This window comes from Manis javanica, chromosome 16, assembly GCF_040802235.1.
Source record: "Manis javanica isolate MJ-LG chromosome 16, MJ_LKY, whole genome shotgun sequence".
NCBI lineage: Eukaryota > Metazoa > Chordata > Mammalia > Pholidota > Manidae > Manis > Manis javanica.
Genome location: NC_133171.1, coordinates 13,444,977 through 13,466,072, shown reverse-complemented (window position 1 = coordinate 13,466,072; position 21,096 = coordinate 13,444,977). Strand labels below are relative to the sequence as shown.

The window sequence follows — 21,096 nt, the reverse complement described above, 5'->3', positions numbered from 1 at the left end:
TGGGAATCTAAAGGGTCACAAATATCATGGACATATCAGGGTTACTGACGAAAGACCCAAGAATCAGAATGGCTTCCCCCTTTTGAAAGAGGTTGGGAAATATGAATGACAGCATTGTCTTTCCAGGGTAGAGGAGAAAAGGTGAGAAAAAGCAAAAAGGAGAGAATATACAGGTCAAAGCCCATAATCTTGACAAAGCTGTCATCTGGTTCAATTCTTGAATATCTTTAATGTGAGGTCACCAGTTGGTATGCAAGTCCAGTCAGGGTTTGGGGCTTTCTTTATTAGATAAGACACATGGATTTTGGAGTCAATTCCTTAGAGTCTGGCAGCAAGGATTGGGCAGTAACATTTGATAAGGGCTTTTCCAGTATGGTTGAAAATAATCTTTTTGGGGGTGTCTTTTCTAATAAATAAAATCCCCAGGTTTCAGGGTACAGTGTATAAGGTTTTGTCTGCTGGAGTGCATTGTGGAAAGATTGCTCTACTAGAGCATGATACTTTTCAAGGGATATAATTAGACCTTTGCAATACTGAAGTATATCAAAGGAAAGCATATAAGGAAAGGCCTTATACCTCCTTTCATTCGGTCTGAGTCAAAAGAAGCAGAAACTTAATGCATGAGGTACCCAGCAGTAATCTCAAATAGTGAAAATTTGTGTGCTCCAAATGGGGTGGATCCAAGATTTAGAAGAAGCAATGGTGATATTTTTGTCCAAGGTTGTTAGAGGGTGTCCACAAATTTCACCAATTAAGTTTATTTATTTATTTATTTATTTTGGTATCATTAATCTACAATTACATGAGGGACATTATGTTTACTAGATTCCCTCCATCACTAAGTCCACCCCACATACTCCATTACAGTCACTGTCCATCAATGTAGTAAGATGCTGTAGAATCACTACTTGTCTTCTCTGTGTTGCACAGCCCTCCCTGTGCCCCCTCATCCCCTACTTTATGTTTGCTAATAGTAATGCCCCTTTTTCCCATTGTCCCTTCCTTAACACCCATCCTTCCTAGTTCCTTTCCCTTTGGTAACTGTTAGTCCATTCTTGGGTTCTGTGAGTCTGCTGCTGTTTTGTTCCTTCAGTTTTTTTCTTTGTTCTTATACTCCACCAAGGAGTGAAATTATTTGATATTTGCTTTTTCTGCCTGGCTTATTTCACTGAGCATAATACCATCTAGCTCCATCCATGTTGTTGCAAATGGTAGGATTTGTTTTCTTCTTATGGCTGAATAATATTCCATTGTGTATATGTACCACATCATCTTTATCCATTCATCTACTGATGGACACTTAGGTTGCTTCCATTTTTGGCTATTGTAAATAGTGCTGTTATAAACATAGGGGTGCATCTGTCTTTTTCAAACTGGGCTGCTGCATTCTTAGGGTAAATTCCCTGAAGTGGAATTTCTGGGTCAAATGGTATTTCTATTTTGAGCTTTTTGAGGAATCTCCATACTGCTTTCCACATGGTTGAACTAATTTACATTCCCACCAGCAGTGTAGGAGGGTTCCCCTTTTTCCACATCCTCGCCAGCATTTGTTGTTGTTTGTCTTTTGGATGTTGGCCATCCTAACTGGAGTGAGGTGATATCTCATTGTGGTTTTAATTTGCATTTCTCTTATGATTAGCGATGTGGAGCATCTTTTCATGTGTCTGTCGGCTATCTGAATTTCTGCTTTGGAGAACTGTCTGTTCTGCTCCTCTGACCATTTTTTAATTGGATTATTTGCTTTTTGTTTGTTGAAGTGGGTAAGCTCTTTATATATTTTGGATGTCAAGCCTTTATTGGATCTGTCATTTATGAATATATTCTCCCTACTGTAGGATGCCTTTTTGTTCTATTGATGGTGTCCTTTGCTGTACAGAAGCTTTTCAGCTTGATATAGTCCCACTTGTTCATTTTTGCTTTTGTGTTCCTTGCCCAGGGAGATATGTTCATGAAAAAGTTGCTCATGTTAATGTCCAAGAGCTTTTTGCCTATGTTTTTATCTAAGAGTTTTATGGTTTCATGACTTACATTCAGGTCTTTAATCCATTTCAAATTTACTTTTGTGTATGGGGTTAGACAGTGATCCAGTTTCATTATCTTACATTTAGCTATCCAGTTTTGCCAACACCAGCTGTTGAAGAGGCTGTCATTTCTCCATTGTATGTCCATGGCTCCTTTATCATATATTAATTGACCATATATGTTTGGGTTAATATCTGGACTCTCTATTCTGTTCTACTGGTATGGCTCTGTTCTTGTCCCAGTACCAAACTGTCTTAATTACTGTGGCTTTGTAATAGAGCTTGAAGTTGGGAAGCAAGATGTCCCCTGCTTTATTCTTCCTTCTCAGGATTGCTTTGGCTATTTGGGGTCTTTTGTGGTTCCATATGAATTTAAAAACTATTTGTTCCAGTTCATTGAAGAATGCTGTTGGTATTTTGATAGGGATTGCATTGAATCTGTAGATTGCTTTAGGCAGTATGGCCATTTTGACAATATTAATTTTCCTAGCCAAGAGCATGGGATGAGTTTCCATTTGTTAGTGTCCTCTTTAATTTCTCTTAAGAGTATCTCTTTGTTTTCAGGGTATAGGTCTTTCACCTCCTCAGTTAGGTTTATTCCTTGGAATTTTATTCTTTTTGATGCAATTGTGAATGGAATCCTTTTCCTGATTTCTCTTTCTGCTAGTTCATTGTTAGTGTATAGGAAAGCAACAGATTTCTGTGTGTTAATTTTGTATCCTCCAACTTTGCTGAATTCAGTTATTTGTTCTAGTAGATTTTGGAGTAGATTATTTAGGATTTTTTTATATACAATATCATGTCATCTGCAATAATGACAGCTTCACTTGTTTACCAATCTGGATTCCTTGTATTTCTTTGTGTTGTCTGATTGTGTGGCTAGGACTTCCAATACTATGTTGAATAATAGTGGGGAGAGTGGGCATCCCTGTTTTGTTTCTGATCTTAGAGGAAAAGCTTTCAGCTTCTCACTGTTAAGTATAATGTTGGCTCTGGGTTTGTCGTACATGGCCTTTATTATGCTGAGGTACTTGCCCTTTATACCCATTTTGTTGAGAGCTTTTATCATGAATGGATGTTGAATTTTGTTGAATGCTTTTTCAGCATCTATGTAGATGATCATGTGGTTTTTGTCCTTCTTTTTGTTGATGTGGTGGATGATGTTGATGGATTTTCAAATGTTGTACCATCTTTGCACCCATGAGATGAATCCCACTTGATTATGGTGTATGATTCTCTTAATGATTTTTGAATTCGGTGTGCTAATATTTTGTTGAGTATTTTTGCATCTTTGTTCATCAGGGATATTGGTCTGTAATTTTCTTTTTTTGTGGGTCTTTGCCTGATTTTGTTATTAGAGTGCTGCTGGCTTCATAGAATGAGTTTGGAATATTCCCTCTTCTATTTTTTGGAAAACTAAGTAGAATGGTTATTATGTCTTCTCTATATGTCTGATAAAATTCAGTGGTGAATCCATCTTGCCTGGGAGTTTTGTTCTTGGGTAGTTTTTAATTCCCAATTCAATTTCATTGCTGGTAATTGGTCTGTTTAGATTTTCTGTTTCTTCCTTGGTTAGCCTTGGAAGGTTGTATTTTTCTAGGAAGTTCTCCATTTCTTCCAGGTTTTCCAGCTTGTTAGCATATAGATTTTCATAGTATTCTCTAATAATTCTTTGTATTTCTGTGGTGTCTGTCATGATTTTGTCCTTACTCATTTTTGATTCTTTTGATGTGTGTTGAATCTCTTTTTCTCTTAATCAGTCTTGCTAGGGGTTTATCTATTTTGTTTATTTTCTCAAAGAACCAGCTCTTGGTTTCACTGAATTTTTTCTATTGTTTTATTCTTCTCAATTTTATTTATTTCTTCTCTGATCTTTATTATGTCCCTCCTTCTGCTGACTTTGGGCCTCATTTGTTCTTCTTTCCCAGTTTCAATAATTGTGACTTTAGACTATTCATTTGGGATTGTTCTTCCTTCTTTAAATAGGCCTGAATTGCTACATACTTTCCTCTTAGAACTGCCTTCGCTGTGTCCCACAGAAGTTGGCCCATTGTGCTGTTGCTGTCATTTGTCTCCATATATTGCTTGATCTCTATTTTAATTTGGTCATTAATCCATTGATTATTTAGGAGCATGTTGTTAAGCCTCCATGTGTTTGTGAGCCTTTTTGTTTATGTACAATTTATTTCTAGTTTTATACCTTTGTGGTCTGAGAAGTTGGTTGGTAGAATTTCAATCTTTTTGAATTTACTGAGGCTCTTTTTGTGGCCTAGTATGTGGTCTATTCTGGAGAATGTTTCATGTGCACTTGAGAAGAATGTGTATCCTGCTGCTTTTGGGTGTAGAGTTCTGTAGATGTCTGTTAGGTCCATCTGTTCTAGAGTGTTATTCAGTGCCTCTGTGTCCTTACTTATTTTCTGTCTGGTGGATCTGTCCTTTGGAGTGAGTGGTGTGTGGAAGTCTCCTAGAACAAATGCACTGCATTCTATTTCTTCCTTTAATTCTGTTAGTACTTGTTTCACATATGTTGGTGCCCCTATATTGGGTGCATATATATTTATAATGATCATATCCTCTTGTTGGATTGACCCCTTTATCCTTATGTAATGCCCTTCTTTATCTCTTGTTAATTTCTTTGTTTTGAAGTCTATTTTGTCTGATACAAGTACTGCAACACCTGCTTTTTTCTCCCTGTTGTTTGCATGAGATATCTTTTCCTATCCCTTGACTTTTAGTCTGTGTATGTCTTTGGGTTTGAGTCTCTTGTAAGCAGCATATACATGGGTCTTGCTTTTTTATCCATTCTATTACTCTGTATCTTTCAATTGGTGCATTCAGTTCATTTACATTTAGGGTGGTTATTGAAAGATACGTACTTATTGCCTTTGCAGGCTTTAGATTCGTGGTTACCAAAGGTTCAAGGGTAGCTTCTTTACTATCTAACCATCTAACTTAACTCACTTATTAAGCTGTTATAAACACAGTCTGATGATTCTTTATTTCTCTCACTTCTTATTCCTCCTCCTCCATTATTTATATGTTAGGCGTTTTATTCTGTACTCTTTTGTGTTTCCTTTGACTGCTTTTGTGAATAGTTGATTTTATTTTTTTGACTTTAGTTAGTATTTGGTTGGTCTGCTTTCTTTGTTGTGATTTTATTTTCTCTGGTGACATCTATTTAGCCTTAGGAGTGCTCCCATCTAGAGCAGTCCCTCTAAAATACCCTGTAGAGGTGATTTGTGGGAGGCAAATTCCTTCAACTTTTGCTTGTCTGGGAATTGTTTAATCCATCCTTCATATTTAAATGATAATCGTGCTGGATACAGTATTCTTGGTTCAAGCCCCTTCTGTTTCATTGCATTAAATATATCATGCCATTTTCTTCTGGTCTGTAAGGTTTCTGTTGAGAAGTCTGATGATAGCCTGATGGGTTTTTCTTTGTAGGTGACCTTTTTTCTCTCTGTGGCTGCCTTTAATACTCTGTCCTTGTCTTCAATATTTGCCATTTTAATTATTATATGCCTTGATTTTGTCCTCCTTGGGTCCCTTGTGTTGGGAGATCTGTGGGCTTCCATGGTCTGAGAGACTATTTCCTCCCCCAGTTTGGGGAAGTTTTCAGCAGTTATTTCTTTGAAGACACTTTCTATCCCTTTCTCTCTCTCTTATTCTTCTGGTACCCCTATAATGCGGATACTGTTCCATTTGGATTGGTCACACAGTTCTCTTAATATTCTTTCATTCCTGGAGATCCTTTTATCTCTCTCTACCTCAGCTTCTCTGTATTGTTCTCTGAATTCTATTCCATTAATGGTCTCTTGCACCTCATCCAGTCTGCTCTTAAGTCCTTCCAGAGATTGTTTTATTTCTGTAGTCTCCCTCCTAAATTGATCCCTTAGCTCTTGCATATTTCTTTGCAAGTTCATCAACATGGTTATGACCTTTATTTTGAATTCTTTTTCAGGAAGATGGGTTATATCTGTCTTCCCCGGTACTCTCTCAAGGGTTGTCAGGGTGATTCTGGACTGGGCCAAATTCTTCAGCCTTTTCATGGGGATAGAGGTAGTGGTGGGCAGGTGGCATGGGTGTCAGCTGGGAGAACAAAGTCCCTTCCTGCTTGCTGGTTGCCTTGCCCCTCTGATGCCTGTGTCATTTCCCAGCACACTGGGAGCAGCCCTTGGGGCAGCCCAGAGCTCTGTGGGGAGAGGCAGGTGTGGAGGGTGTGCTCTCCTGTGAGTACGGTGCCCCTTTGTGCCCTGCTCTGGCTTCCTCTGCCTGCACTGGGCAACTGCATACCAGCGGCGGTCCTGGGTCTGGCCCATGTGGCTGAGTGCTGGGGGGAGACTCTGGGCGGCTGCTGTGGGTGCTGCTGCTCTCAGGCTGTTTGGCCCCTGTAGCGGGGCCACACTGGAGGGGGAATGTATGACAGGCTGTTTATCACCATGAGGGGCTTCAGAGCTGCACTGCCTCCCAGGTGGCTGGGGCATTCAAAGCTCCTCAGAATTCCCTGCCTGCTGGGCTGAGTGTGCCAGGATGATTCCGTCCAGCTGTGAGGCCCTGTCCCTTTAAGACTTTCAAAAACTTGCTTTTCTTTTGTCCCAGGGTAACTGCCTGTGGGGAACCACTGGCATATTTTACTTTTCCATTTCCCTAATATCCAGCACACCATGCAATGTGTGTCTGTGCTCCTGGTGCAGATTACTAGGGCTGGTTATTTAGCAGTCCTGTGCTTCCTCTCCCTCCCCGCTCCGACTCCTCTCCTCCTCCTGGTGAGCTGGGGTGGGGGAAGTGCTCAGGTCCCGCTGGGTTGCGGCTTGTATCTCACCCCCTTCATGAGATGCTGAGTTCTCGCAGATGTAGATGTAGCCTGGCTGTTGTACTGTATCCTCTGGTCTCTCTTTTAGGAATAGTTGTATTTGTTGTATTTTCAAAAATATATATGGTTTTGGGAGGAGATTTCCACTGCCCTATTCATGCTGCCATCTTGGCTCCTCCTCCTGCCAATTAAGTTTTGATGATGCCATTGGTTTCTTTGATCAGCCCTAAAGACTGAGGATCATAAGCATTGTGAGAGTGCTGTAGAACTGGCCAAACAGCACAGACTTGCCGTAATATTTGACCAGGTTCTGGTCACTATGGTGCTCAAGAGAGGTTCCCTAGGTAGAGATGATTTTTTTTTCTAATAGTATTTTAGCTACTGAAGAGGCAATAGATGGTTTACATGGAAAGGCTTCAACCCAGTGGTAAAACTTACAAATCATTCCCAATACATATTTGTATCCACAGTGTCAGGGTAGCTGAATAAGGTTCATTTGCCAAACCTCAAATTGTCCACTAGGCAACTTAAAGTGCCCAGGAGCACTGTGGGCAGGTTCTCCTGGATCATGTTTTGGGGAGATGAAGTGAGTAAAGTAGGCACCTTTTGTAGCCTTGTTAATATTTCTTCACCATTATTGACTCATAAATGCTATAATTTCATCTGTAGACCAATGGTTGAATGCATGTACAGTGGTCAACAGTGGGAATTTTCTAATTTTTGGTGGGGCTGGGTTTTTATTTGATCCAAACCAGTGGTCTTTTCTTAAGCCAACAGCCATTTGATTACCAATAGTGTTTTTCCTTTTCTGGTGTTGATTCATGGATGTCTAGTCAGTTTCTCCAAATTATCATCTGGAGGTGAGTTTCTTTGACTTTTAGACCATTTTAGGACAGCATTTTTTTGTGGAAATGTTGGTGAGGTGACACAATTTCTTTAAACACCATTTGGAGCCAGCTGTAATAACCATGCATGGTCTCACTGGGCTTCTGGATACAAGCCTGAAATCTTATTTAAACCAACTGGCTTTGGGAAAGCCCTAGGAATTGTCAAGTGGAGTTGCTTGGCAATTGCCTGAGCCTGATTATATAGTAAGGCAGCAAGGGATTCTTGGTCCCCAGGCTGCAATTCTAAAGACTTCTCAGGATTGTTCCAATTGGCAATTTTCATTGAGTGTTGGGCCTGGTCTTCACCAACAAGCATATGAAGTAGCTGATGTAAGTCAGAGAAGCCAGGTTGGTTCGTTTGAATGACTATATTAAATTCCTCAGTAAATCTGCGGGATACTCAGTTCAGTTACTTTGGGAAAATCTTTGTGACTCATAGTTCAGCATGAGACCAGGGCACATGAAAAATTAAGGGGTTAGCATTTGAATCCTTAGTGTCTGATTTGAAAGGGGCAGTTTAATTGGCTTGGGAGAGGAGTAACTAGGGAGAGGGTCAGAGAAAAAGAAAAGTCCAGTGAGGGGATTAAAATGAGGAAGTGTAGGGTACAGAGGTGATGGAGACAGTACAGAAGGGAAGAGGAAGCTGGTGCCAGAGGCAAAGAGAACAGAGGAAGGAAAAGAGACCTTATAAGCTTTATTTCCCCTTTTTTGTCTTCTTTCAATTGTTCATTCACCTCAGTTAATTTAGAAATTATATTTTATAAAAAGGTGATTTTAAAATCTTGGATATATTTGGAAACCTCCAGGTATCAGTTAAAATTGGCATCTCATTCAGTCTGTTTAATTTTGGAGCTGTAGTCTTCTAATTTTGTTCTGAAAAGCACAAGTCTGGGGAAGTAGAAAGTTTATGGCTGTTGGAGTTCTAAATTATCCTTGGCTAAGTTGGCTCATTTAATTAAGAATGTGTATGAGGAGGGACCTTATTTTTTTTATTGATGTATCATTGATATACAATCTCATGTTGGTTTCAAATATACAGCAGTTACCCATATTAGTGAATCTTCACCCCCTCTAGTGCAGTTGTTATCTATCAGTGTAGAAAGATGTTATAGAATCACTGACTATATTCTCCATGCTCTACTACCATCTCCATGACCAACTTATATTGTGATTGCAAATTATTGTGCCCCTTTATCCCCCTCTCCCCACTCCCACTCCAACTCCTCCCCCTTGGTAACCAGTAGTCACTTCTCAGTGTCTATAAGCCTACTGCTCTTTTGGTCCTTCTATTTGCTTTGTTTTTATATTACACAAATAAGTGAAATCATATGGTATTTTTCTTTCTCTGCCTGGCTTATTTCACTGAACATAATACCCTCTAGAGCCATCAATGTTGTTGCAAATGGCAGGATTTCTTTTCTTTTCATGGCTGAATAATATTCCATTGCGTGTATGTACCCCATTTTATTTATCCATTCATCTATTGATGGATACTTAGGTTGCTTCCATATCTTGGCTATTACAAATAGTGTAGGGATAAACATAGGGGTGCATATACCTTTTCAAATCAGGGATTTTGTTTTCTTTGGTTGAACTCTGAAGAGTGGAATTCCTGAGAAGGGACCTTACTTTTTGAACATAAAACCAACTTGGGCCCCAGAAGGTTAACCCTCTTGAGAAAATTTGTAGGATTTGGATTCATACCTCAAAACCAGACGTTCAAAAACAAATGAGTTCTCACCAAAAGGATGATGCCTTCAAGAAAACAGATCCCCAGTGAAGTTGCAGAGCTCAACCAGAAGGAGATGAATTTGAGAGAAGACTCAACCAAAATGAAGAAGTTGACTCACTGAAGCAGAGAGCACAAAGGGCCCAAGTGGGTACCACACAGAGCTCAAGGGGTTCTTAGTTCCTCAGGGGTTCAGCTCCTTCAGATCCCACTTCTGACACCATGAAATGTCAACCTTTTCTTTTTTCTTTCATTTTTTTTTTGTGGGGGCACTATCCTCATATGTTTTAAAGTTGAAGTATAATTGACATACTATTATTAGTTTCAGGACTGCAAGATAATGATTCAACATTCGTATATATTGCAAAATGATCACCACCGTAAGTCTAGTTAATGTCTGCTTCTGTACCTAGTTATAAACTTATTTTCCTTGTGATGAGAACTATTGAGATCTACTCTGTTAGCAACTTTAAAATATGCTATAGTCTTATAGTTGCCATGCTGTCCATTACATTCCCACGACTTAGTTATTTTACACTTCCTCCTGGTGGACTCCGTAAGCTGCACTGAGTGGTGCATGCCTGACAGCCCTCCTTTCATGGCTTCCCAACTCCAATTCTGAGTGAGGTTTCCTTCACATATTTTTCCAATGCTCTTTAAGTCTCTTCAAATTTAAAATGGATTTTATGGTTCAGTAAGTTTTCTACTTCCTTGTCTTATTTTGTACCATTAGAATATTGTGTTTTTTAATGGTAAGTTGTGTGACTGGGAATACAAAACAGTTGTGTATCTAACCCACTGGATTATGAGGCAAACCCCTTCCATTATCTTAACTTCTTTTTAAAATCGAATTTAAATCTGTGATATTAAATCTAAGCTGATTTTTCATATTTCTTCTTATTCTTCCTTTAGGCAACATGGAAAATAAATAGCTATTTTCCACAACAAAAAATGCTACCTTTTGCTTTGTTTTGGTTTTGTTTACTGAAATAGCAATCACTTGCCTTGGAGAATAGAGATTGTTATTATTTGAATCAGCAGATGAAGCCCTCTGTGTAAACAGGGTGGGAGGTTCATTGCCATAGCTTCCTGAGACAATAATTTTGAAAAGATACTGGAGGGGCATGTCTTACAAATCCATCCCCACATCACTGGTTTCCAAATCTAAGCACTGCTTGAGAAGAAACATTACCCCAGACTACTCCCAGCACACTCCCTTCCCATTGTAGAAAGGGGTAACTTGGAAAGTTTATTGATAAAATCTCCAAGAGAACTCTTTGCATGCTGACAGGGCCCAATGCAGTGGGGATAACCTAATAACTACTTAGAAGCAAAACCCTCTCCTGCTGATAAATGGAGAATTAAATGAATAGCAAGCAAGCACACTACTTCTATGATCCGCCATAAAGAAATTTTTACTTAGAATCTGGCTACTACTAAATCATCATCACAAGAGAAGACAGATTCCGAGGGTGGGAAAACTTGGAAAAGCACTTGAGAGGTGGCTTCTTGCCAGCGTATAAAGCTTCGAGCATGCTCTTTACCTGTCCCAAGATTTGTTCTAGATTCTGTGGCACTGTAGAACTTTAGTGCTGAAGAAACATTACAGTAATGAATGTTATATATAATTAGACTGGTTACTTAGTCACCATTAGAAATACTGTAGAGGACTTTGGTTGTAAAGTGCAAAGGCATTTAGCACCTATTTTGATGTTTTGCTAGGTAATGTACAAAGAAGTTCAGTCAGACATTTCAAATGAAATAGTTATTGCTTGTTCTTGCCTTTTGGCAAAATTAAGTTCCATAATCATCATAAAGTAAGATGTGGGAGTAACAATACCTAACTAACCTCTTCTCATTTCCATCACCAAAGGTGTTCATTAAGTGTAATTCTGTGCTAATGAGTTAAAGCATGTAAAATAAGTTAAGTTCAATGTAGAAATATGAACAATAGATTTTATATACATTAAGCATACAGTGTTTACAGTACATGTTCTGATTCTCATTAGGTATAAAACATTTGTTAAGAAGATATCAAATGGCAAATTATTTTAAAAATCCACATTGAGGAAGGGTTATTGAATCTGTGTCTTCACATGGCAGAGAGACAGAAGAAAGCCCTGGTCTCTTCCTCTTCTGATAAAGACACTAAAGCCATCATAGAGACTCTACCCTCATAAGTTCTTCTAAACCTGATTACCTTCCAGAGACCCCCTGTTTCCTAATACAGTCATATGAGGAATTAGGGGTTTAATATATGAATTTTGGAGGGACATAATATTCAGTCCATAACAGAACCTTTACATTTTAATATTGCCTTTCTATGAGGACTGAGTTTGGGCAATTGCTAGAGACCCCAGAGATTAGTGGAAAGTTCTAGGGATATTTCAAGTCTTACATTCTCTTCTGAGTCCCTGCCAGGACTTCTGGGCTGGTATCAAGGTTCTGGACATTCTATGAAGTCCACTGATACTCTCCGTAGTGCTGGACTCCCACTGGCCACACCCCTCCAGGCCTACTGACATCCCAACCGGCTGAGCATTGTCTTGGCTCCTTCCTCCTTTCTCTGCCGTCCTTGCTCTGAGCTTGCCCGAACATGACATTACCTTTTCCTGGACAGAGGCAAGATTAAAATAAATACAAGAGGCTGTGACAAACATTTTGTGAGATATTTCTTCACACCAAATCATTCGGTCTGTTATCTAGGTCAATCTTCTCAAGTTCTGATGTAGGTGGGGGCCACTTGGGGATTGGTTAAAGCACAAATTCTGATTGATAGGTGGTGGGGAGGGGCTGAGACACTGCATTTCTACCAAGCTCCCAGTTAATGCCTGTCCATGGACCTACTTTGAATAGTAGAAAACATTTGGGGATCATCATAACTGATTAGCTTACATCTACAGAGTTCATACTGCATATTGCAAATTCAGAGACTTTTTGAGAGTTTTGCAGCTTCTCATTCTTATCAGAGATAGCTTTTTAAAGCCATTCTTCTTTGTAGCGTGCTTGCAATATTTGCTATGCAGGGGAAGATACAGAAAGGCAAGCCATTAGGAGGTTAAACATTTAGCTCAGTGAATCTAAGTTTAGATCTCCGAAATTCCCTTACAACCCATGGGACCACACATCACCTCAGTCTTAGAAACTGCGCTTTCCATGGGCCTCTGACAGCCATGTGGCACCTCCATGATCCAGCCTGGGAGAAGCTGCTTACTCAGAGAAGGACGCAAGAGATGGAGTGATAAAAGTGCCCCTAAAATAAAAATTAAAAAGCATACTGAGAACATTGTGTGACATGAATACTTATAAAACTGTCTGTGGTGGGAAGGACTAGAAGAGTTTTATTAGGTGATGAAAAAACACTGTAAACTTCATGTGAAAATATTCCAAGGTTTGGTCTTGTATAGTATAAAAGAGGAATTTGACTAAGTAAGACTCATGAAATGAAACGAGCATCAAGGAAACTATAATCCCATTAATAACTGTGTTTGAAATTGATTATTCACACACACACACACTCACGCGCGCACACCCCATTGCACTGTCTTAGTAATTTGCTCCACAGTTTTTGAAGCATTCAGGTGCTTGTTATTGTGGTGACAGAATCCCAAGAAAGCAAAAGCCTGCAGAGATTTATGATTTTCAGATGTACTTTTGTGTTAAGTGATATAAACACTATGCCCCGTGAGGTGGTGTCTCTCCACGTTAGCCTGAGTTCTCTGCTTTTCTGCTCACCTTCATTTTGGTAGAGGAATTAAATCACTTTCAATTACTAAATTTTGACCAGAAAGCAAGGCAAAGATTTCAAGCGCGGGGCCAGAGGCATGATTGGGAACGTTGACGTTGGCTTTTTTAATGGCGGGCCATCCCCGCCCTCCGAGGGGAGGTTTTGAGGTCTCCCGGGCAGTCCCCCTCAGCCTCATTTCCATACACATGCTCCTGGGTGGCAGGTGAGGAGCAGGTAGTAGTTTGCTGGGTAACCCATCCAGGAGAGGATCAAAGGCCCACGCTGGTGGGTGGGAGGAACGAAGGACCTAAGAAAGACCACGTGTCCAGTGTTATTTCTATCATTCAAAACTGTGGTGAAGCAGATGAGCCTGGGTGGTAAGAAGGACTAAAAAAAAAAAATGTCCAGAGTGATGGAAGCCAGAGCCGAGAGGTAGTGGCACCTGACCCATTACAGTCATGGGGAGGTGTGTGTGTGAGATTAAAAAAATAACGAGTGTCCAGCCCCCCCACCTCTTTGGAGTAGGACCCAGGCCTCAAACTTTCAAATGCCCCCCAGGAGGTTGAGAGCCCTGCTGTCAGAGAAAGGAGAGCTGGGAATGTGGGGCTGGTACACAGGGCCTGCCGGCCAGGCAGCCACGTTGGTGGTTTGAGTGGGGAAATGAGTGCTTACCAGTTCAAGGGGCAGTCTTTTCTGTTTGGGGAGGACAGGAAAGGCAGTGGTGAGAAGGAAATGAGAAAATGTGAATCCGTTATGAGATGTCCTAACTAAGCTGAGCAAAAATAAAATCTGTATGATCAAAGTAGTGACTAAATACTTAGGTGAAGATTCTTAATTTGTTCCAAGTTGATTCTAATGAGTTCTTTTAAAACCGACAGAAGAAGGCTGGATAGAAGAATGGAGGGAAGCAAATAATTTGTAATAATTTGTAGTTCTCACCCACAGCCTGGCTTCTGAGAGTGGCAGGGCAGATGCTAGGGGCGGCCACAGCCTTAACTCTTCATCTTGACACACCTGCTTGGGACTGAACCTGTGGTCCACGTGGTCTGGGTTTTTAACAAGGGGGCTTTTGGAATAAGAAAACCTGGAGTGCATTTACCTTAAGGAGAGTCCGTGTCGGGGAGGAATGACCCGGCGGAGTCTGTCTGACCAGGGCTCTTCCGTGCTCTATCGTTTCTTGCTCAAGGAGGCTGTGGAACGTGGTAGCACAGTTTTCTTTTTTATGGTACTGCTCAATACATTTTATAATCCAATGAAAGTAAAATTACCCATGTATCTTCCCTTGCCAGATGGCCCAGTTAGAACTTCCTGAACCAGCACCTTTAATTTCAGGACACTTCTTGATACATATCCTTGAGGAGTCCTATTGACACGGTTTCTGAATGAAGCCCTGTCCGTGTCATAGTGGATGCATGAAAAGGCTTCAGTTTTCCAGGCAGGGCTACTTTCTCAGGTGACAGTTTGATTACCCTTGTTTTCAGCAGCCCTGGGAGGGGTGGCTTACTGGGCTCTGAGGTCTCGGCTAACACTTTCCCTTCCTGGACTCGGCCAGCCAGATCCTGCCTGCCTTTTTCTACACCAGTCCCACAGAAGGAGAAACCAGTTATGCTTTGAGAAAATTACTTTTATCAGCCAGGGACTTTCGGAAGTTTTCTCACTTCACACGCAGAGAATTTGAGTGTGCCCCGAGGATGAAGAGAAATAGATTTATTTAAAAATGATCTCTAAAATGATCTATGCTCAAGCTGGAATACATAGTTTTAATATTTTTTCTGATAATTCTCTTTATGTTCTTTTAGGGTCTGTTTTTCCCTATTCCCCCCATGAGGAGCCTAATCAGCATTTAACAAAGTCATTATCAATTGTTATAATTTTGTTATATTTCTAGGCATTAGGTTAAAATTACCAAGAAATGTTCATCTTGGCATCTCTGTGAGCAGGAACACGTGACACCCTCAGCTCAGGGTATGCAGCTGGTCTAGTGCTGTCCCTTTGTGATGTTTAGAAAACAATTTTCTTGAGCAACTATGATCCCAGAATGCGGGGCTGTGGATATCACCATGTAAAGAATGTGAGAGGCAGTGACGGATGCATTTCAGAAGATGCCTGGGGTAGCTTGGCTTCCCAGTGAGGCAACCTATGAAAGAACATTCTCACAAACAAGGGCACCACCTGGCAAACACCTCTTTCCTTCATTGCACATGGGTTTGCCAAGCGCGTTTAGAACCTGACCCCCTTGTGTGGTGCTGGGGGACCAAAGGCAAAGAGAGGGGTCCATATCCCAGTGTGGGGTCAGGCACGTCAGCTGATGGTATGATAACCTAGAAAATGATTCCCGTAATGTAGGCATCCAGAGGAGGCAGCGACTACCTTCACTTTTCTGTTCTTCTAAAGTAAAATCTGTTTTAGGATTGATCTTTAAAATTGGTTTTTATTGAATGGGAATGAAAGAGGGATCAGGCGGAGTTATTCAACTGAGTGAGTTACTTTTCCTTTTTGGAAATTTCCTTCCGCCACTGCCGGGAAGAGGAGTTTTAGCGGAGTGCGGGGGGCAGGCTTGTGGTGTACGGTGAGGGTGGCCTCATGAGCCCAGGCAGGTGGGCACCCACCTGTGGACGGACGGCGCCTTCCTCTGCAGGTCTTGGCTCTGCAGTAGTAAGCGAAACTGCACTGAGGATGAGAGTGGGAAGTGCAGTGATGGCTTATATTGCCAGAGTAGCATCTGGCAGCACATCCTGACCTCTTCGGAGCCGTCTGCAAGAATCGAGCTGCTAGTTCTAATTATGTACTTGGGCTAATTAGAATTTTCTTAAACTTGCTAGGATTATTCTTTTCTAAAACATATATTTCAGAAAATCAGAATGTGGGAGAGTTTTGTCTAGAAGAATGGTTTTTCCAAATTATTTTAATTCTGAGCTGTCTTCAAAATATTTTTAGCATATCCCGATATGTTTATTTACTTATAAATTAAATACCTTGATAAGCAATACATGTATATTTACTTTTATAAATAACATTTAATATGTTATAGATGCTTATAAAATTTGTATGTGTAGTTTTATAAACATAGGTAAATATAAGTTTCAAAAGAATGAAAAATGACTAGAAATGGATTCTAACATTTCCTTCATGCTCCGTGAAGACTTCTTGGATATGCTCTGGGCACATGCACCCCCTTAGGACACCAGTCTAGGAAACCAGATGAGTGGAGAAAGCTGAACTGTGTTTTGAATACTTGCGTATTTGGGACCCCTTTCTTCCCTCTGTTATTCTAAATCCATCGATACATTATTATAAAAGGAATGCATATGCAAATATGTAAGTATTTATTAAGCAAATGAATAATGAGTGAATTTGAGTCAAATAAGGCCCTCAGGCCCACCATGGTCATCAGCAAGAATTGAGGAGACGGATGCAATTTCTGACATGATTTCTGTCTATTAACAGAGGGTGGTGGTAATTCTTACAGGCACATTCTGCATAACAGCACTGTCCTGGGCCCCCTTTGCTGAGGAGAAAATGCTTCATTTTTGGACACAAACAAGACATATCTATAGACTTGTACTTCCGATTTTAGCTACTTCTAAATATAACTAGGAAACAAACACAAAGTAAAAACCCCTCATTTTGAAGTTGTTGTCCAGAAACAGAAAAGAAGTACTTCTGGCCTTTTGAAGACTCTTTAGTTCAAAGTTCCTCTAGATGTCAGTATTACATAAGCAAATGAAAATACAATAGCCTGTGACAATGAATAAAGACCTTTTTACATTATTTAAATGGTAAAACGTATATGATATGTAATTGGTGAAGAAAAAAATAGCTCATTTGGAAGCTGGTTTCTTATTTTCTCCAGGATCAGCAGATCCTCCTATTGGTCAAGTTAGACTGTTGTTCCCAAAGAATGTTGATATGACTTGTGGACATTTACCACCACCAACACTCAGGCCTTACAGGCAAACACTGATTGATCAGACTCTATGGAGTCTTACAACCAAATCTCAATTTCACATATAATGATGGAGTGAAATTGGTGGACACACCAGTTTTCATTATTAAGACATGTATGCTTTTACCATAGTGTTCACACCTTCAGAATAAATACAGAATCACAATACCTATCCACCAATTTTTATTTCCAAAGAGAAGCAATAAAAAACAAAGTTACAAAATTTCTGTAACTATCTTATTTGACTAATTTGACTTATTTTCAAAATTGGACTTAAGTTATCTCTCTCTTGCCTCTCTTCCATGTTAACTCTAATCTTTTGATCAATAAATATTTATTTCTTCATTCTATTCATTTGTTTTCATTTTGTACCCTTCTCTCCTAGTCTTCTTTCTTATCTCCTGTGGTGCTGGCTGTGTGGCATAAATAGTCAGTAAATATTAATAATGTACGTTGCCTTTAATCTTCTGTTTCTTTATTCAGAGAGACAGTACAGTGTATTTATTAAGAACACAGACTGAAGTAGACAACTGAGTCATAAGCGATCCTGGTTGCACCATTTGGAACCATATAACCCTGGAAAATTACCCAACTTCATTATAAAATGGAGCTAATTATGTCTATTCCAAAAGTTAGCTATGAGAAGCAACTGAGTTAATAAGGTAACATGCTTAGAAAAGTACCTAATGTATAGTCAGTGCTTAGTATATATTCACCATTGTCAACACTACCCACCACCACCATCTCTATCACCGCGTCACCACCACCATTACTACCCACGGCATCACCACTACCACCACCATCAGTACTTTATCCCAGTCTCTGGATTAAGTGCCAGAGATTCACAGATGAACTAGTCTATTTGCCCATGTGAGGCCTACAGTCTAGTGGGAAACTGACAGGAAGTAAAGTTTAGTAAGGTATTGCAAGTAATACCGGGGTGGGTAGGTGCTGAGCTGTGCAAGCATAGAGAAGGGAGCAACTGGCTTTGCCCAAGGAAGTTGAAGTACATTTCCCTGCACTTAAAAGAGAAAGTCACAAACTCTGAGGCTCTAATCACTAATTTTGGTGTTCTACAGACTTACTAAACATGCTTCTGTGTTTTAAGGTCCCTGTGTGAAAAATGGAAATACTGTGAACTTATGGAACTGCTCTTGGGATTGTTTAAAAAGTACATTTGCGCTTTGTCTTGATGTCTATGAGCTACGCTTACATGGCATTTCATGCTTGCAAGTCACCTTAAGGCAAATTTTGTTGTCTTTACAAAGGAAAAAAAGACTGATTCTTTGGATATCCATATAATTTCATTAATTTATAATGCATAGCTTTAGAATTTGTGATAATTTGGGTAGATTGAGCTAATATTTACTTTTTATATGGTACTTAAAAAGGGTTTGCTAAGCTAATTCAGGGAAGCCACAACTGTGAGAAGAATGTTTATCTCCTTGGGTAAAAAGCCATCTGTTCTGAACAACATAAAAGCTCCACGTATAAAAGTTCATTTTAGTCTCCCACTTTCTGGTTAACAAAACCCATTCACATATATCCTTGCATTTTTATTTGATTCATATGTGAACCATATAAAGACAATATAAACTGAGGTCAAAGGTGGCATATACATTATCAATATCCTTTATTCATGAAGATGGGCCACCTTCTACAAACAATGCCAGAGTTTTATAGAATTTCTTTTAAAAGAGTTCATTTGTTTGCAAATACTGTAGTCTATGTAGGGTTTCATTAATTCATACTCTCCTGCTCTCTAAATTACTATTAATTTTATATATTTTTTTCCTGTGCTTGAATCATGTAATATAATGGTTCTCAACCTGGGGAGATATTACCTCTAGGGGACATTTAGCAATTTCTGGTGACATTTTTGGATGGTACAGTTGGGAGGGAGGGTACTATCGGCATCAGGTGGGTGGAGGCAGGAGTTGCTGCTGAACATCGTATGACATTCCCCCAACAAGGAATTATGCTGCCTCAAGTGTCAGTAGTGCTGAGGCTGAGAAGCTCTGGTGTAACATGTAACCTCAGTTACTTGATTGTGTATCTGCAGGCTAAGGAGCACGTGTGGTCACACCCTCACCTGAAGGAAACAGCACCTGTCAAAGGCAAAAGGACATTGGCTGTCACAGGTAATGTCTTTAGAAGACTAGATATTCATGAATAAAGAATGCTCTTTTTTAAATTCTTTAAAAAAATGCTTTTTTAAAGAACTTGTTACATGTTCATAACTTCTCTTCTGGGAGGAGTGCTGTTTGAATACTTTTACGTGATTGGCTTTGGGTCCTACTAGTTACAAACTAAGAAGTCTTTGGGAACCCAATTGTCAGACAATTGGTCATGTTACTTCTACTCTGCTTTTCAAAAGATTATATATGCCGATAAACAGAAACTTGAATAGAAATGCCATTATGTGAAGCCAAATTTATACTGATCACATGCATCCCCATTAAAATATTTTGTGACCTATGGTGGCTTTTAGAGAGAACTTCCCAGAAGAACCAACCCTTCTCTGAGACAGAAAAGGTTAATTAACTCAACAAGAAAAATGCTGAGAAGACCAATTCCTCTCTATTTCAGAGAAGTGTTGCCACATTTAATACAGAAGGGCCACAAGATGAGGTAGAAGATTTTGCTCTAAGACATTCCAGAGAGCCAAGAGAAAGTACAGACAGAAGAGACAATTCACCCACAGAGAGGCTGAGCAGACAAGAAAATAACAGTGCTGGTGGTGATCAGCACAGCGCCATGGGTAAGAATGAATGTCCAGTGGTCAAAGGAGAGAAGAATGAGCCTTATTGTAAGGAAGATACAAGTAGAAAAGAAGTTGAGAAAAAAGAAGGATCGGCAATCACAAATGATACACTGAACAAGTGCTCAAATAAAAAGCAGTATGTTGACAAAATTCATGGTGATCAATTCTGTGAAAGGTAGGGTTACCCGTCTGCATATCCCCAGCTGGCATTTTTGTGGATCTGTGTGCCGGTGCGACTTAAGGCCATATCAAAAGGATAACTGAAGTGTTCACTTTTTAAGCAAAGGTTTAGAAACCCATTTCCAAGCTTGTCTAGATTTCTTTTAGCCACACTTTCTTGTCATGACTTTTTCTTCTTGCCTGTGACATTCTCAGGCATTTTATTATTTTCTAAATCTTCTACTAACTAATAGACAAAAATAATGATTGTTAGTACTCATATCAACCAGTATTTTTTTTTTTTTGATTTGAAATGTCTTTTTTTTTTTTTTTTGAGAGGGCATCTCTCATATTTATTGATCAAATGGTTGTTAACAACAATAAAATTCAGTATAGGGTCAACCAGTATTTTTTAAAGATCAAGTAAAAATTCTTATTTTTAGCAAAGCAGAGCACATCCTTCCTGAGATCAAGAATTGAATAATGATCAGATTTATCTCTAAGTTAAAAACCTCATTCTTGAAAAATTTACCTGCCCCCATTACATATATAAATTGGCTGTTTTCTCAGAAATACTGTGAAGCTTGAATAAGAAGTAGATTACTGAATGACTCTTCTTTAATTGCAAAGTTTCACATATAAATTCAGGTAACTGTGTAACCAATTAAAATTAATTAGTCTATATTATGATGAGCCCCAGAATTTGGAACAAAGATTATCTAAACAAACTGTAACTTTTTAAGGGTTTAAGATACAATTCGTATTACATTTTTTAATAATGTATTGAAATCATGGAGAAGTCTGATTTTCCAACAATTAAACATAAGCACTAATGTTTACTAAGAAAGTCCCTCACTGTGAAGATGTACTTTGTAAGGCCTGGAGCTTGTGAAAACTGAAATTAGGTCAATTTTTTTCACCAGTAAAGGATTCCTCTCACTGCTGTTGCTATTCAGAGAGATGATTGCTTCTTTTACTATGCTTTAGTTTAGCCATTTCTCTCTTGAATTAGAAAAGGAAGGAAAAATAATGAAGATCAAATTGGTTAGG

General features: G+C 39.4%; 1 protein-coding gene across 7 annotated transcripts in view; it reads left to right on the top strand.

Moving 5' to 3' along the window:
* Positions 1 to 21,096, top strand: part of MYLK4 (myosin light chain kinase family member 4) — a 111,949-nt gene that overhangs the window by 67,679 nt on the left and 23,174 nt on the right. For all 7 annotated transcript variants that reach the window (XM_037010977.2, XM_037010976.2, XM_073224787.1 and 4 more), the window contains one exon: positions 19,186 to 19,264. In XM_037010977.2, the coding sequence (XP_036866872.2) occupies positions 19,186 to 19,264 (79 nt within the window). The remainder of the gene's footprint in view (positions 1 to 19,185; positions 19,265 to 21,096) is intronic.